The sequence below is a fragment of the Hipposideros armiger genome, unplaced genomic scaffold (genome assembly GCF_001890085.2).
Source record: "Hipposideros armiger isolate ML-2016 unplaced genomic scaffold, ASM189008v1 scaffold_17, whole genome shotgun sequence".
NCBI classification, from domain to species: Eukaryota; Metazoa; Chordata; class Mammalia; order Chiroptera; family Hipposideridae; genus Hipposideros; species Hipposideros armiger.
The window spans coordinates 1,822,769-1,840,949 of NW_017731367.1; the positions used below are offsets into that span (position 1 = coordinate 1,822,769).

The window sequence follows — 18,181 nt, forward strand, 5'->3', positions numbered from 1 at the left end:
TCCAAGTTGAGCTGTTGTTCAGCATCTTAGCTGTAGAGGGCAGTGTCACTGGCCCTCATATGTGGGATCCGAACCGGGTCCCTCTGGCGTCCCAAGCCAGTTCTTAACCAGCGCCCCACTCGGCTGGCCCTCTTTGTATATCTTTAGTCATCGAAAAGTACCAATACATAAGGCAGTTTTTGGACGTGTTAACCGCTGCCTTCTCAGACCACCAGTGCTCTGATAATAAATGCTTATTCTGTGGTCCCCCTCCAAAACAACAACAACAACAAAAAGCCCAAAAACCAATACAACCAGAATTTAACATCATATTAAAAGGATAATACACCAGGACCAAGTAGGATTTAGCCCCAGAATACAAGGGTGGTACAACCTAACATAAGAAAATAAAAAAACCCCTTGATCATCTCAATTGACTCAGAAAAAGCACTTGACAAAATTCATCACCCTTTCATGATAAAACCCTCATTGAACTAGGATTAGAAGGGAACTTTATCAGTATGATTAAGGGCATTTATGAAAAATTCACAGCTAACATCATAAAGTCAGTGTCACTTAATGATGTGTAGTTAGGTGATTTCGTTGTGCGAACATCGTAGAGTGCGCCTACACAAACCTAGGTTGTACAGCCCACTACACACCTGGGCTGTACGGTATAGCCCAGGGGTCGGCAAACTTTTGAGATGGAAGAGCCTCCAGGGGTCTGCAAACTGTGGCTTGTGAGCCTCATGCGGCTCTTTGGGTACATACATGTGGCTCTGAAGTAAACTTGAAAATGAAAATAAAACTATCATAGTTTCATTTATAATATTGCTTTAAATTTTTCTTATTTGTAAAAATATATTTATGGCTCTCAAATAATTTTTAAGTTGTTGTGAGGGACAGGATTGGCTCTTCCAGGGGTCGGCAAAAGTTTGAGACGGAATGTACCCAAAGAGCCGCATGCGACTCGCGAGCCACAGTTTGCCGACCCCTGGTATAGCCTATTGCTCCTGAGCTACAGACTTATGCAGTTTGTGACTGTACTTAATACTGTAGGCAGTTGTAACACAATGGTTAAATATTTGTGTATGTAATGTAGAGTAGGTACAGTAAAAATATATAAACCAGTAGGTCATTTATTATCATTATCAAGTATTTTGTACTGTACATCATTGTGTGTGGTAGACTTTTATATGACGGGCCATACAATAGGTTTTTGTACACCAGCATCACCACAAACACGTGAGTAATGCGTTGCACTATGACATTACAATGGCTAGGATGTCACTAGGTGATAGGAATTTTTCAGCTGCATTGTAATCTTATTGGGACCACTGTATATGTGATGCGTTGTTAACTGAAATGTGCATGACTGCACATATTGGTGAAAGACTGAAAGCTATTCCCCTAAGATTGGGAACAAGACAAGGATGCCCACTTTCACTACTAATATCCAACATTGTATTGGAAGTTCTGGGCAGAGCAGTTAGGCAAGAAAAAGAAGTAAAGGCATCCAAACTGAAAGGGAAATAAAACTATCTGTTTGCAGATGACATGATCCTACGTATAGAAAATCCTAAAGAATCCACAAAAAAACTATTAGCACTAATAAATGAGTTCAGCACAGTTGTAGAGTACAGGATCAACACACAGAAATCAGTCGTATTTGTATACACTAGCAGTGGACAATTTGCAAAGGAAATTAAGAAGACAATTCCATTTACACTGGCATCAAAAACAATAAACCACATGTACATAGGAATAAATTTAACCAAGGAGATGTAAGACTTTTACACTAAAAACTACTAAGCCTTGTTGAAAAATTAAAGAAGCTCTAAATAAATAGAAGGGCACCAGTGTTCATTAAGCCTTGGAAGATTTAATATTGTTACTTGGTTGATTGGCAGCTCAATTCTCATCAAAATCCCAGTGGCCTTTGGGTAAAAATTGACAAGCTGATTCTAAAGTGTATATGGAATTGCAAGGGACCCCAAATGGTGAAAACAATTTTGAAAAAGAAGAACAAAGTGGGAGGACTTAATTTCTGATTTCAGTACTTTCTACAAAGCTATAGTAATCAAAACTGTGGCATAAGGGTAGACATAGAGATTAGTGGAATAGAATTGAAAGTAGAGAAAGTAAGCCAAATTGATACATACTGCTAAATTGCTTGTAAGAAGCTTTGCATAAGGATATCTCTTGTTTCACTGCTGCCATAACTATAGCATTTTACCATTACTTTTGCCATGGTCAGTGTTTTTATGTTTTCAAATTTATTTTTTGAATAAGTAATACATCACATGGTTTCAAAATAAAAAATTTACAGAATAGTATATAATAGAAAATATCCCATTCCATTCCCCCAGACACCTTTCACCCTTTCCCAAAGGCAGCCAGCGTTAGCAGTTTCTTGTTTTATTTTTCCAAGTAGATATTAAATATATCTCCCCCTTTTGTACAAGTGGTGGTGTACACTAAGCATTCTTCTGTACTTCCAACTTTGAGGGCTTTTATTGAAAATATTTTCTGTGAATTTGGAAAAACAATGTTATCCGATTCATAGCTTACGTTTCTTTCTCCAGTGCAGTACAGTTTTTAAAATGTTTGTATTTATTTTCTTTTAATTTGTTTTTGTCTGCCAATTTATGTTTTGGGTACTAACCTTTTTCTTGTTGGTTTATGCTATTTATATGAGCTGAACCTAACCTGTTTTCCAGACTTCTAAATTGCATTTAATTTCATTTGTGATATTCTTAAAATACAGAAGCCAAGTTTTATATAGCTCAGTCATTGTACCAGCTTTAATCTTTTGTGATTATTATCCCAAAATTTTTAGCTGTTTATGCATATATTTAATAATTTATTTTTACTTTTCCTTAAATGATTTCTTAGGGACTAAATGGGTCAGAAAAGCTTTTTAATAAGTAGGTAGGAGGACTGACTTGCTACTAGTTACTAAAACATGATAGGCTTAATCAACAGATGAGTAATTGAATCATTTAGAAACATCCCGTAACATTTACAAGAAATTAATATTTAGTAAGTGACTATACAAATCATTTGGAAAATCAAAGATTATTCAATAGATGCTGCTAGCGACTGTAGTTAACAATTTGAAAAATAAATACACCTGCACACCAAAACTAGGTCTAGAATGACTAAAGGAGCAAGTCTTCATTGTTTTTATAATGGAAAAGTTTATCTTAAGATATTATTAAGTCTGGACGCTGTAATTACAAGGGCTTAATGTAAGGGTTGGGAAGTTCTAGGCCATAACAGAAGATCATCAGGGTCCATTTTCAGAAGCATTTAAAATGCATCATTCAGGATTTCCTGACACTTCTTTGGTAGCCTTTTGTTAGTTATAAAATAGAGTAGCACAGTGCTTAAAGGTGGCAAAGGCTTTATTAACATTTTGATGTTTGTCCTTTGGATGGTCAGGCACCCCTTCAGGAATTTAGATCTTTGTAGAGTTTTACATACTTCTTCACCCCTTACCTCTGTGGGGGAGGTGAATACTTCTGATAACCTAAAGTAGCTTCTTGCTGCCTGTCTTAAGTTTCCTGAGGTTACCTGAAATAGATATTTTATTTTTAAAAAGGAAGTTAATTTTGTTCCCTCCCCCCTTGATGTATATATGTATGCATGCATGTACAAATAAAATATAACTAGGGAAAAAAGTTTTCTTATGATGCTCAAAAGGTCTTCTAGTTGCTCTTTTGGTTTGGTCTTCCTTTAACTGTATATCAGTTTGAGAAGCGTGAACTCTGTACACCTGTAATTTAGGTATCTGCTACCTGATTGGTGTATTTTATTTATTTGCCAACAAAGAAAATTACTTCATGTTTGCATTTTTCTTTTTTTGGAGGGCAGTGTCACTGGCCCTCATATGTGGGATCCGAACCGGGGCCCTCTGGCATCCGAAGCCAGTTCTTAACCATCGCGCCACTCTGCTGGCCCTGTTTGCAATTTTGAATAGATAATACATGTATGTGCATAAAAATTCAAAACAACATAAAATGAAAAGCAAGTCGGTGAATCCCCAAACTCTTTAACTGCCTGTTTTTCTTCCCTAGGAGTAACCAGTTTCTATTCTCTTGTGTTCCCTTCCAAGGGTATTTAATACAGTTGATCCATGTATAACTCCTGACTCCTCAAAAACTTTACTAATAGCCTACGCTTGACCAGAAGTTATGTGTATATGTATTATGTACTATAGTCTTACAATAAAGTAAGCTAGAAGAAAGAAAATGTTCTTAAGAAAATCATAAGGAAGAAAAAATATCTTTATAGTATTTATTGAAAAAAGTCCACGTATAAGTGAACCTGCACAGTTCAGACTGGGTTGTTTTAAGGGTGAAATGTGTATCGATTCCTTTAAACACATACACACATAAACGGGAGCGTGCTGTGCACACAGTTCTATGCTTCACTGTGTTCACCTAAGCATCTATTGGGAGATAATGGCAAATTGTTACTTAGCTTTTAGTATGTGTCAGGCACTGTTCTGAGCACTTGTTTAATGTGCTGGGTATCTGTAACAGCCCAGGAAGTGTATATCAGTATTACACCTATTCACATTTATAGATGAGGAAAATGAGGCACAGAGAAGCTGAGGAGAGCCAGAATTCAGTCTCAGGCAGCCTGGCTTCTCCATGCTTCTAACTACAGCTGTGCTTTCTACCTTCGTGTGTTAGGTTGACTATATGACATTGCAGGTTTTGTGGTTCAGAAATGGTTGAATATTAGCAATTTCATATTGTTTAACCTAATAAAGTTGCCTTATTTCTTAAAACAAGTGCATAGAATCCCATGTGTAGATGACGATGATTTTTCAGTTAGCTCCTATTGGTTGATAATAAGGTTTCCATTTTTGCTTTTACAAAAATACAGCAAGGCAGTTAAAGATCTTTCTGCTTATGTTATTTTTCACGAATGCAAGAAGAGGAATCGTGTCAAAGGTTACAGACATTTAAATGTACTTTAAGAAATTGCCTTCCGGTGATTATACCAGCTTGCACTTCCCGCTGCAATGTGTGAGGACAGACGTAAGCGTATTAGAGTTTCCTGCACCCTCCAGTGGCGTGCGTTTGAGTTTTATCCATGTGATAGTTTGGTAGTGAGGTGTTCAGCTGTGTGGAATCATGGCACGCATAATGCAGTTACCTCCAACCTTGGTTTTTTTCAGTATTACAATATATTAATTTAGATGTTTGAGACTTCATAGTCTTGCTTAATTTGTGTCATTATTCAATAACTCTTACTGGTTACGCTGTGCTGAAAGGTAAGTTAATGCATTGTTTCAACCAGATTTTTTAAAAAATTAAGTTTTATTAAAATATAGTTTGAAATAAGTGTGTTCGAGTTTGGTGTTAGCTCGATTACATCTTAAGTCTTCAGTTTTGAAGTTATGTGATTATATATCTGTCAAACTCAAAGAAAAAAACTTACATTGATAAGTTTCTAAAAGTTACCTGAACAAATTGTATTGAATACAATTCTGAAAAAGACAAGTAATGACAGAGGTAATGAGAATGTGACCCATATATTAAACCAAGAAATTTAATAATGAAAGTAGAAGTTTTCAACCAATTATATGTTGATTTCTTCAAAAGAGATATAGATGTCACGTTTCAATTTGATTTTGAATCAAAACAGCAAATAAGGACTTCACAGTGGAAAACAATTTGCACTTATAATATTAGTTAAAAAAATTTTTTTTCAATCCAATTCTTAAGTCTCTCTTCCTGCCCTTTTCCCAGGAGGATCTCTTGGCTGAAGCTATGCTCAGGTTGTATTTTCCTCAGTATACCACACCTGTGCACTTTGCACAAATGTCTGTTAGGTTCTAGGTGTACAGGAAATATGTAGGTAAGGATATATTCCAACATTTTGAGTTTAAAACTCTCGTGGAATTCTCCTTCCAGTTGACCTCCTGTGCAGTTGAAAATATGCCTATAACTACTGTATTTTCTAGCTTATTTCTCCAGATTTTTATAATTGCTTCTCGCCTTACCTTTTCCTAAGCCCCATCTATTCCATTTATCTAATGGTGTCAACTAAACAACTTTTTGGCTCCCAGGCCTTCTTTCTTCCTGTGTTCCTCTTTGAGTTTGAAGGACGCCCACCCACGACCCTCCCATTGTACTTGACTCTGTTCCAGATTGGCTGTGGGTGCACGGGTGGGGGTTTTGCTTATTTTTTTCCAGCATTCCTTCCACCTCTCCATTGAGGTGGTTGATCTTAGGTAGATTCTTTTTCTTTTTCTTTTTTTTTAAATTTTTTTATTAGTTTCAGGCGTACAAAACAATGCAATAGCTTTTCACCCCTCACAAAGTGACAACCTCCCTCCCCCATCCACCCCCGATATCATACATATCTATTATAATTTTAGGTAGATTCTTATTTGGCCTTTTCCCATTCACTTCTGATTCCTGTAATTCTATTAAATATTATAGTACCTTGAGTTGCTAATTCACATTGGTGAGCAGAATAAGGCAAACATGATCATTTTCCTCTTTATCATGCTCCTCTTGATTCAGACCTGTTTGTGACTCCCTCTCGTTTCTAACTCTCCCTAGTTAAAGGACCCTTTCAAAGCAGATCTCTTTTCCCAAATTTTCTCTATAATGATGCATATTTACCCTGTCTGTGTCAGGATATATAACAGCATTTAGAGTTCGGTTAACATCTATCTCTTTGCAGAACCTAGCATAGTGTAAGGCATTGGTTGCCAGTGTTTGTGGATCTAAAATGTTTATTTGAAATTTCCAGCTAAAACCTGGTTTGGATCATCTTAGTATGTCATGTAGTTATGGTTTCCCATTTCCAGTAGTAATTAGATGCCATTTTATAGATGAAATGGGAGATGGGGAGAAGCAACATGCAGTTTTATCTGTCTTATCAATTTTTTTCTTTCTTTCTTTTTTTTTTATGGCAGAGAAACTTTTCCATGTCTGTAAATAGTGCCGCTGTCCTGCGGTTGACAGGCCGAGGAGGAGGAGGAACGGTGGTGGGGGCTCCTAGAGGTCGAAGTTCTTCGAGAGGACGAGGTGAGCTTTGTGTGAGAGTGGTAACAACGGAGGAGGAGGAGGAGGACGATGGGAACATCACTTTAAACATGTTAATATTTGATGTAAGGAAAACTGCCATTTCACATTAACTGTATATGAAATGTCCTGAACATTTGTTTTCTACGATTCTCGGTGTACCTGCTTTACAGCTCCTGGTTTGGAGCAGAGGAGGGCAACTGTAGCTTAGATATCTGAGTGTGAAGGATTCTGGGTGGTCCTAGTTAACTCTGGCAACTCCTCATTATCCCAGGAAACCTTGCACTTTGAGAGCCAGAGTTCCTAATGTGCCTGGCTGCTGGAGCGGTACCAGGGTCCCTGCAGGCCTCTGTGACAGGTTTCCAGAGAAGGCCGTGTGCCAAGAGTGTCCCCAGCCAGAAACAGATTTTAGTAAAAGCCATCTCATCGATACTAGGGCTATTTTAGGGGGTAGAACAAAAAATAATTCTGCAGCAGTCATTTATTTAACCTGTAGTTTTGTAAATTTGTGTCTTAGAAGAATTAATTCTTATTTTGATATTACTTGTTTCTTTGATATCCGGTTTCTATTTTGGGATCGTTGATTTTCTGCTGCATAAGGGCATTCTTGATGTTTGTAATATAAATATTTACTTGAGCATTTACCCCTTAGTTGGTTAAACCATAGCAATAGTCTAAACATACCTTGTAATTTTCTTTAAGCGGTGCTTTAGAAATGGAAGAATTGGCTGCCTGCAAAGTCAGAGGCCTTTGTGTCCACATATCGTACCACTTGTGAGGAATACCCAGATTTTTTCTTCTCAAAGTTGTGACTTAGAGTAATTTATACCCAGTCTTTATAGAGACTATTAAATTGTGCATTCCTGTGAAGAGGTTTCTTTCAGTAGTCCATTCAAAATGTGGGAATGTAGGTGCCGTGAATAATGAAAAGGTTAACTAAAAGTCTCCACTTGTAGGCCAGATATTATTACCAAGTTGTACATGTTTTTTACTTCTGGATTTGTCAGTCTCTAGAACGGGGGTTTTAAACCTGGGGAGTTGTTAGAATTATCTATAAAACTTAGAAAAAACAGCCCTGTGAGAGAATACTTGGTGGTGAGAATTAGGCTCGTATGTGTTTCAAACGCTCCATAGAGCATTCAGATTTCTGCATGCAGTCAGATTCCATTGATCTCAGGATTCACCTGAAGATCTGTGCATCGTGGTGGAGTGATGGTGTTTTGGGGATGGCTTTGGATGGCAACTGGGTGTTTCCTTTGTTTTTCCGTGGTGCATCGGCAGCCAGGAGAGCTGGCATGCACTCAGTCAGCTTTGCCTTCAGTGCTTTTCAGAGCAAGCCATAGGGAGAGCTTCTTAATCGAGAAGTGTGGTCCACAAGCCAGCTGTTGATGTGCCTCAAGTGACCACCAACTTTGTGTACTGCAGATACCAACCAATCTGTAAACAGGCTTAAAAAAATTTCCACATCGAGAAACAAATGAAGGATTGATAAATTTTTCACTGCTTTCTGGTTTCTTTAAATGTAGAACTAGCATATAGGACAGGACTCTTACATTGAGGATTTAAACAAGGCACGTACAAAAGATAGAGACTGTGACGAAAGCAGTGACTTAATTAGCATCCATGTGAAAGAATGGATTGAAACTAGTCAAATGAATTAACTGACTTTGTGAAGAATACTTCTAACACCATTTTCCCAACTGTGATTCTTTTCAATGGGCCTCATAAGACCACTAATCTCTTTTTTTTTTCCATTCATTACTTAATTTGAACTTGTTGGTTAAATAACCATGATTGTGGCTTTTTTTGCATGGGCAGAGCTAACATTAGATGACAATCCTGGCTCTTTCCAACTTGAGGAAAGTTTGATGTGAAAATCGACTGACTTCCAGACTTCTAAATGTCATGAACTAGTAAAATTTTAACAATGCATGGATGGGGAAACAACACAAAGTTGTCATCCTTGTATTTTATTTGGTTAAGATGTTTAACAATAAAGCAGATCCACATAGCTGTCAGCCACTGTCTTCATTAAAAGGAAATATATTTTAATCCCCGAAAAGAATAGAGTGACATCTCAGACAATAGGACAGTCCTTTCGATTGAGCTGTATGAGATTTATCATGTTGTATTTACTCGTTCCTCCTTACTTGGGAACTGCATTTATAAATGATGCTGGGCCTGTACTTTGGAGATTGTTCCTATGTTCTACAAGCTGGAAAGCTCTAGAACCTGATTCTTCTTATAGAAAGCATTAGTCTCATAAGGAGGACCAATGCTAATGCCAGTCATAAGTGAAAGAAATCTTTTACCTGTGTTTGCTTGTTTTTCCGGCAACGTGGAGGCTATTTTTCATGTTCATATGTTTCCAGCCTACAACACTTTTTCAAGATGATACCCACTTAATGGTTTTCCCAAGACAATTGTTCTCTATGAGGACAGGGTACTTTTTTTCTTTCACACTAAAAATTATCATTGTAGGGATCACCCCAGTGGTATATAACAGTTTGTATTACAGTGTTTTAGAACCTTAAGTGTATACATTACTTAAGGATAGAGGTGTGGAAATGGGAGTTGACTTGACGTTGACTTGAAGTTAAGTTGACACAACTAGACGGTAAGTTGAAGATTATTACAGTTCAACCCTAGTCCTCACTTGTATTTTACAGATGAAGAAATGGATACTTGGACTCTTAAGAAGGTACCCGTTGTTCCTAAGATTACCCACATACAATTCTGCCCATTATTTTTATATTTCCTAATAAGATGTTAAAGTACAACTGTATTCTGAGTCAATTCTTGAGAAATTACAGCCAAGATATAGAAATACTGCATGAATACTTGAAATAATTATTTAACTCAATTGTGTTTAGCTTTGGAATGCGTTCCTGCTTTTATTCAAGATTCAGCATTTTTCTTTGGGCAGTTTTACACTGTTGGAGAAGTAGAGCTAGGGATAGCTAAGATTTCGTCTGGAAATAAAGAACGTCCCTAGACTCCCCACCCTCCTCCAGTTTTCAAACCTGTGTGTTTGAAACATACGGTGCTCATCAGTTGTGAAGTCCTCACACTGTACAGAAAGTATAAAGCCGGAAGTTCATACTCTCTCCAGGCCCAGCAATTGGGTGTATAAACTGCCTGACCCCAACTCTGCAGCTGTGTTGTTTATATAAGTGGAATCATTTTTATATGTACTGTTCTTGGCATGCATTTGTCATTTAACAGAATAATGTAGATTTCTTTTAATGGCACCTTTTGTGGCTTTATAGTGTTCTACTGGATTGTTTTATAAGAATTTATATAGCCAATTCTCTATTGATTAGATTGTTTCTGTTTTTTTAAAATTACAGTGAACATCTTCATATGTATACATTTGCATATTTGTGAGAGTATGTCTAGTAGGATAGATTCTAGTTAGAATTGTTGAGTCAAATTTTGATAGATCTAACCAAAATTGCCTTCAGTAAAGGCCTGTTTACACTTGAACCACTAGCGCCTCTAAACCCCTCATCAACACACTCTTACCAGTTCTGTGATTCAAAATTAGTCGTGATACTTTTCTTTAAGGTTTGAACAAAGGGAAAAGAGTGTCTTTGGTTGCTGTGGAATATCCTTTAAGGAGTTAGTCATAAAAATGATGAGTTGACCCTAATAAATTATCCTTTTTCTAGAGTTAGATAAATTATTTTAACATTTGTGGTTGGCTTTTCTACTTCTCTGCTCTCTTCTCAAACTCTCCAGAGCTTTCATTTTTATTGAAAATAATCCAGTAAGAGGTTTAATTTGTAGTAATGGTTTAGTGCTCACCTTAGAATTTCACCATTGAACTTTTTATGAAAGAGTTTAATATTGACACTGTTTCTTGTTCAGGACTGGGACTGGGACTCTTACACCAGTTTTCTAACTTGTTTCTTTCAACCTCCTGTGGTCTAGCTACTTCAGTGCCGTCGTTGGTCTCACAGGTAAAGATCCATTGGGCCTCGCTAAATCTTTAAATGTAGATATCCTGCTTTGTATAGAGACAGACTTCTAAGATTAATCTTTGGTGTTGAACGTGTGCCAGATGTTGACATCTGACTGTCGTTTTTTTCTGTTTTCTTATTTTCAGGCAGAGGCAGAGGTGAATGTGGTTTTTACCAAAGAAGCTTTGATGAAGTAGAGGGTGTGTTTGGTCGAGGAGGTGGCAGGGAAATGCATAGGTCGCAGAGCTGGGAGGAAAGGTAACTAAGGATCCACATCTTAGTATAAAGGTTTCTTGGTGTAAAAAACTGCTTTTCTCCTTTCTGCAGAGGAGGAACCACTTTGTACAGTTTTGATGAAAAAAAAATGCTGTTAATTATTGAATATCAAGTTGTATGTTAGAAATTTCTAAATGATCCTTTTAAATAAGCATTTTAGATAAATAGTTTAATATGTTAGTGCCGACATGGATATTTAATAGTTATTGGGTTATTGGAAAAGGCATGACACATTTTTGCATCGAAAAACAGAAAAAATACATCATGACTTTTCCGGACAACCCAATATTTAGATTTGCTATTTGCTTAGCATTCAGTGGGCAGCATCGACATTTTATTGTTTGTTGTGTTAATCAAAGCATCTTCTCTATATTGTCTGTGACTTTATAGGAAGTCTATCAAGATGACTTACAAGGACAGTTGCACAGAGATGTATGTGCGAATATGTCTACTGTAATGATATTTATGATATGAAATAATTAGAAACAAGCCAAACAGCTCAAAATCTTATATAATAGTGTATTTGTATAACATATAATAGTGTATTAGCACAATAGAATACTACATAACCATTAAGGTTAGGATGACTTTGAAAATACTCGTATTTAATGATGTGGGAAAGCACATTCTAAAAGGAGTATACAACACTGTGTACAGCATGTATTTATAATAAGCACATATCTAATTTAAAAATGTGTTTAATTTAAAAAATAACATTTCTGGGTCAGTAAAGCTAACTTTTGTTGGATAAGGTGGTGGATATTTTTGTTTTCATTTTCATGTTTTTCTGTTTTCTCCAAATGTTAGGCAGTAACTATGTATTTGCTTTATAATTTGAAAAAGAAAATGCTATTAACGAAAGACAGGATAGTGGGTGTCATGGATCAGAAATCTAATCTATACTCTCAAGGCTTGTTTGAAACTTACTTTATCTTTTCTAGGGGTGACAGACGTTTTGAAAAACCAGGACGAAAAGATGTAGGTAAGGTTTTCTTACTGTTTCGAAGTAATTTTATCTGGGCTTCCTTGGTGGTTCTTAACAAGGTTCCCACATGAGGATACATTTACTAAAAATTGACTCATTTACCTGTACCTCTCCAGCAGATGGGGTTGTAGCATTGCCTGCACTGAGAAGTCCATGGTTATTTGAGGGCTCTAGTACTGCAGGAGACCAGGGATACAACCGTTAGGATTTACCTGGTTTACCTTTTAGGTCTGTGTGTTCTCTGTAAGGCATGCATTCTGTATTAAGGCTCTCTTGTGAGCTGAAATGTCAAGTTAGAAACCAGTCTATCAGATCCTTTTCCAGTGTAAATAGCATCTCACAAGTGAGAAGAAATAGGGAAAGGGCCAGAATCTTGGCTTTTGTATAAGAGAGCAGAGGCTAAAACTGAGTGGTTTTTATTTTAGCCACTTACTCATCTGGTTATTTATTTATTTATTTGTTTGTTTATTTATTTATTTTAATTGGGGCATTGGGGGAGAGGAACAGTTTTGGGGAATTGGAGAGGGGGACCAGCCAAGTTGTTGTTCTTAGTTGTGGAGGGCGCCAGTCGCCGTCTCGCAGCCCGTCGGCAGCTCATGGCCTCTAAGCTCAAGGTGCTGTGTTACAATCTTAGATGCGGGTGGGCGTAGCCACCATCCATGTGGGAGTCGAACCTGCAGCCTTATTGTTAAGAGCACACGCTCTATCCATGGAGCCATCTGGGTGGCAGCTCATCTCAAGGTGCCGAGTTCAGTCTTAGTTGCGGGCAGGCGTAGCCCACCATCGAACAGGCAGTCTTCTTTTTAGGAGCACATGATCTCACCAGCTGAGCTATCCTGCCATCTGTTGGCAGCTCAGTGACAGCTCAGCTGAGGCACAGCGTCACTGGCCCATGTGGGAATTGAACCGGCAGCCCTTTTGCTCAGAGCTCGCGTTCTTAAGCTAACTCTTAACCAACTGAGCCACTCAGCCGGCCCCTGGTCTTTTTGATGTATAATTTTTTTTCTTTTTTTGAAATGAGAGCAGTCCAGATAAATTATATAGCTACTGAATTCAGACAAACAGTAAGAGAACAGAAATTTATGTTTATGGTGAATTAATCATCGTCTATATATTAAAGATCTATATAATGTTAAGATGGGCTTTCTGACTGATTAAAGGTACTCACTACCTTAAAAACTGCCAGTAGGTATTATTAGCACCTGAGAGAAGAAAATTCCAGTTCATAGTAACATTAGCGTTTTGAAAATTACCATTCAAGTTCCAAATTCCTAGAAGTACCAGGAAAATTCTCCAGAACATGGTTGTATCTGACAGTGGTAAACATTTCTCAGAAACATGTTTTAAATATGTAAATATCATTTACAGATTGATGTGCTGATTGTTTTTTAAAAACTAAGTAGTTGTAACATCACTTTTGTACCACTGTTTCCATATCAAATTCATTTTAGTATATCAGTTGTTTCTCTTTTATTAACATGGCATTGGGAATGTAAATGAAAAGCCATTAAGTGAGTGTAGCATGAAGAGACGTGGAACAGACTGGGTAGGTAACTTATTGCTAGTGGAATGGCTGTACTCGTATTGTAGACTGTTGGATAAGGACTCTCTTGGCGGATTTGTCAGGACCTCTGCTCCCATCCGTGCTTGATTCTATAGTTTGCCAGTGAATATGGAGAGGTAATGAGTAGTTTAAAGAGTACAGGGTTTGAAGTCAGATCACCAGTAATCTAAGCTCTCAGATATTCAGTAGTCTCATGCTTTACAGAATTTTTAGAAGTAAGAGTATATGATTTCATTTATTTTTCAATGATCATTGAATTCCTACTCATATGATAGGCCTTATGCTAGTTGCTAAATAATTATTCCTTTTCTTTTGATGACAAAGTTGGTGTGTGATCAGATTTTCAAATCATTTAGATCTAGAGGGAAAGCTATAGAGAAGACCAGCTGTGACTTGGAATCAGAATCAGGGTGTGGAAGAAGAGACCAGATCTAAGCAAATGGAAGTTTTAACAGCAGAAAATGCACAGTCTCTCATAAAGAGCTCTGCAGTTTAACGTATGGAGTGAGTGTGGAACAGCGGCCTGCTGGGGAGTGACACAGGCCTGTCCACTGACCCTGCGTGACGTGAATCAGCAGTGTGATGTGTCCAAGTGCAGCATTTCCCGGAACTGACGGGGCCTTAGTGAATTGGTGATGGAGAGGCCCACTGTCTTCTATGTTGTCACAGGACAGCTGAAGTATTACGTTCAGTGCTGGGGCCGCACCTTGAAAGGATCCGTACCCTGGAGTAGGATGGTTGGGGCATTGGAAGCCCTGTGATGGGGAACGCATCAGGAAATGGGGCTGTTTACATAGCAGACAAGACTGTGGTCAGGACAGAGCAGAGAAGAGAATTTATGGGGTCACTCTCTGAAAATATTTGCTTAACAATCATGTAAAAGAGGAATTTGACCTGATCTGTATGAGTCTAAAGTGCAGGTTTAAGGAGACAGATACTTGACACCATCTTAGAGATCTAATAGAGTTGTCTAAAATGACTTGGGTTGCCTAGTGGTGAGTTCCCTGTCTGAGGATAACTTGATTTTAACTATTTGACACATAGTCACACTTTGGTAGTCTGGACTAGATGAATATAAAGCTCCTTTTTATCAGTTTGCCTTTCTCATATTTTAACTATATTAATTCCATTAGGATGATTTCCCCAGTCACCATCTGTTTAGAGTATAGGTTCTTCTCTTTGCACCCTATAGGTATATTTTTGAAAAGGCCAGTTCCATAAAACTAAATTGATGTGAAGTGGTTAAGAATATTAAGAAAGTTTTCTCTATTAAAATATCAAGGCAATTTCTACACATACGAGTATATTCAAATATATCATAGTGGCTTTTGTTGAATGTTTTCTGATGAGATGCTCACTTCAGGTTACTGTAATGATTCTGAGCTTCTCTTTTTGTAAGTAATCCACTTTTGTTGAAAATATTGTAGATTTAAAAAAACTGCTCGTAATTGTATCTTACCTCTTCAAGAACAGCAGTACTAAATTAGTTTGTTGGGGCATTGATATATTGATCAATTGTGAGATGTCCTATGACATTAAGTTAGGATAATTTGAGTACTGAAGATTCCAGAATGATTTGTCCTTTTTAAAATTAGAGATGGTTCTTATCATGTATTTGCTTCCTATGTGGAAAGACATGGGTGGAATTTGACAGCTGGGTAAGAACTGGGTGTACCACCTGGGAACGCCCATTGAGAGTGTGGAGGTAGAAAAAGACCTCTGATGATGGGATCAGTGGGAATCGATTACTTCATAGGGGGAAATCAGTTCCAGCTATCATCTTGTAGTATGATTCTGTGAGGATGAAATGAAAATATTATTAAAAAATAAGAAATGGGGCTGGCTGAGTAGCCCGTTGGTTAAGAGTTGGCTTGGGATGCCAGCTCTGAGCAGCAGGGCCCCGGTTCAGATCCCACATGAGGGCCAGTGATGCCGCGCCCTTTACAGCTGAGATGGTGAACAACAGCTCAACCTGGATCTAGGCTGCTGTGAGTCGCCGGCAACGGCGTAGGCTGCAGTGAGGCTGCAGTGGGCTGCCGTGAGCTACTGTGAGTGGCCGGCAGTCGGCGTGAGGTGCCAAGAGCTACCGTGAGTGGCCGTCCAGTGGCCGACGACCGTTCTGCCTCACCAGGGAAGAGCGCAATGATAATAACCAACATGGGCCAGTGAAGCGACGTCCTCCACAACTAGACTGAAGAACAAAAGGACAGCAACTTGTCTGTTCCCCTTCCCCAATTCCCCAGCGCTGTTTCCCTCTCCCAATTCCCCAATTAAAAAAAAAAAAAGAATAAGAAATGATCCAGATGATACCAGTAGGTTCACAGCCCAGTTTGATACCAATTTCTGCATTTGGTGTGAAATACTTTGAAGTAGACATAGTAGTGTTTGGGTTATTGGGCTGCTGCCGGCAGTTGGTAATATGGGCTTGTACAAAAATAAAACTAGGCCTTATGGTTTTTAGGAACTACTTGTCTCCAGTTTGTTGGGACTGTCATGCTATCTGTATTGGTTTCCAGAAGCACTTTTTAAGTCAGATATAACGTGGTCTTGTTGATCATGTACCTGAGATACCACCACAGAGCTCTCAGGTGGCCCAGGTTAGTGAGTTGTGCAGCCAGGAATTAGGGCTGCTGCTCCCACCTCCCAGTAAGTTCCCCCCCTTTTCCATTTGCACTCCATTCTTCTGAAAGGATAATGGCATCTTTGCAGAAAACTTAACCTTTAATGTAGAAACTGTGATTCTTTGAAGTGAAAGAATCATGAACAGTGCTTTCAACCTCATAGACAAAAGTTTTTTATTGCATTTCTTAGTTGTCTATTTGTGAAACATTTAAAAAATAGCATTGATATACCAGCAGAGTCTTTTTGGGGGTGTGTGTAGGAGGAATCACATCTAATTTTCAGATGCAACGTTTATATCTAAGTAGTGTATAGTGTGACTCATCTGACTCGAGGAGAGAATTTGCTGCGTCTTTAGGGAGGCTTAGGTCCCAGGTCTTGCTCACTCCCTCTGTTGTGTCACTTGGGGCAACTTCACTTAACTGTTGGAACTGTGATCTATGTAAGTGATGTAGAGCTCTTAGGAAAAAACATACCATGTATATCTTTGATACAACTTTTATTTTCACAGGTCAGGTGAATCTTGTTACTTTATTATAGAAATAAGAATTACTGCTGTCTACATGTGTTACAACAGTCTTGGGTTGGAAAAAAAAAATCTGTTGGCCTGGCTAGTACTTACATTAAGAATGCCTAAGATTTTCAAACAACAAAAGCTCACAATAATTAAGCTTCTATGTCCTTGATATTCTTCTGCTATTACCAGTCGTAGACCACTCTGAAGTTCTTCTTAATTTCTTTTCCTTTTGGTCAAAGAGTAGAAAACTGTGACTTGCTGCTTTGCCCTGCTCTTCACCTTTACTCAGCTTGTACTTATTTCAAGAGACGATTCCTGCGTGGGTTGTCACCATTGGGGAGGGGTACTCTTTCACATTTCCCACATAAACCTGAATAAGGGAAATTTTCAGAAAAGAAGAGTGGCCACAAATCTGTTTGAAATTAGATAGGGTGACTTATTTGGTTCTTGTTTTCTTTGAGGGAAGTTTGATATTCTTATTGAAATGAAAATTATACAAAGGATAGTCTTAAGTTAAACTGAAGGTAAGGGAAAGGGGTTCATCTTGGTATGTATAAAGTAAAAAATGAAGCAGAGAAAGCATAATTTTCATGGGGTATTAGATTTGGAAAGAAATAATAGATTCATCTAGTCCAACCTCCTACTGGTGAATAAACACTCATTTTGTGTTTATAGAAAAAACTATTTGAAGTTGGAAACAGGAATTTGGGTTTGAAAATACTTTGTTGCCTAATTATTTTTTGCTTTATCTATTGGAGATTGTTTTCCTAGTTGAATTATATCTTACTAAACCTTTATATCTATAAAAACTTAAATATATTTGCATTTATGAGTTACTGAGAGCTGTCATGTTTTTTTATGCCAATGAATGCATCATAGGTAGGAAGGGAATGTTTTTACTTAAGTTATAAGCCATTTAGATGAGTAGTTGATTATAATTTTTAAATCATGATTTGGTTATTATGCAGGGTAGCTTTAATGTAAATATGATTTTGTATCTCCTTGCCAGAAAGAAATACCACCATAGTTTCTATTTGAGCTGGAGCTTACCTCACCTCAATTTCCTTGATCACTTTCTGCCTCGAATACATGAATGTGTGTTTAGGTGTCATGCTCAAATGCTTTTGGAGCTGTGTATAAATCTATACTTTGCTGTTTTTCTTAGCTGTTAAAAATTAAGGGGGTAAAACCCCAGTTTTATAGTATAAAGAACCAAAGAAATGATCT

At 37.7% G+C, this 18,181-nt stretch overlaps 1 protein-coding gene across 11 annotated transcripts in view; it reads left to right on the plus strand.

Moving 5' to 3' along the window:
• The window catches only part of GIGYF2 (GRB10 interacting GYF protein 2), a 126,485-nt gene that overhangs the window by 36,475 nt on the left and 71,829 nt on the right, over positions 1 to 18,181 (plus strand). For 10 of the 11 annotated variants that reach the window (XM_019629000.1, XM_019629026.1, XM_019629034.1 and 7 more), the window contains 3 exons: positions 6,923 to 7,034; positions 11,140 to 11,251; positions 12,211 to 12,251. In XM_019629000.1, coding sequence (XP_019484545.1) covers positions 6,923 to 7,034; positions 11,140 to 11,251; positions 12,211 to 12,251 — 265 coding nt within the window. Of the gene's footprint in view, positions 1 to 6,922; positions 7,035 to 9,685; positions 9,733 to 10,964; positions 10,994 to 11,139; positions 11,252 to 12,210; positions 12,252 to 18,181 lie in introns of those variants that run through there. The other variant, XM_019629071.1, reaches the window with a different exon arrangement.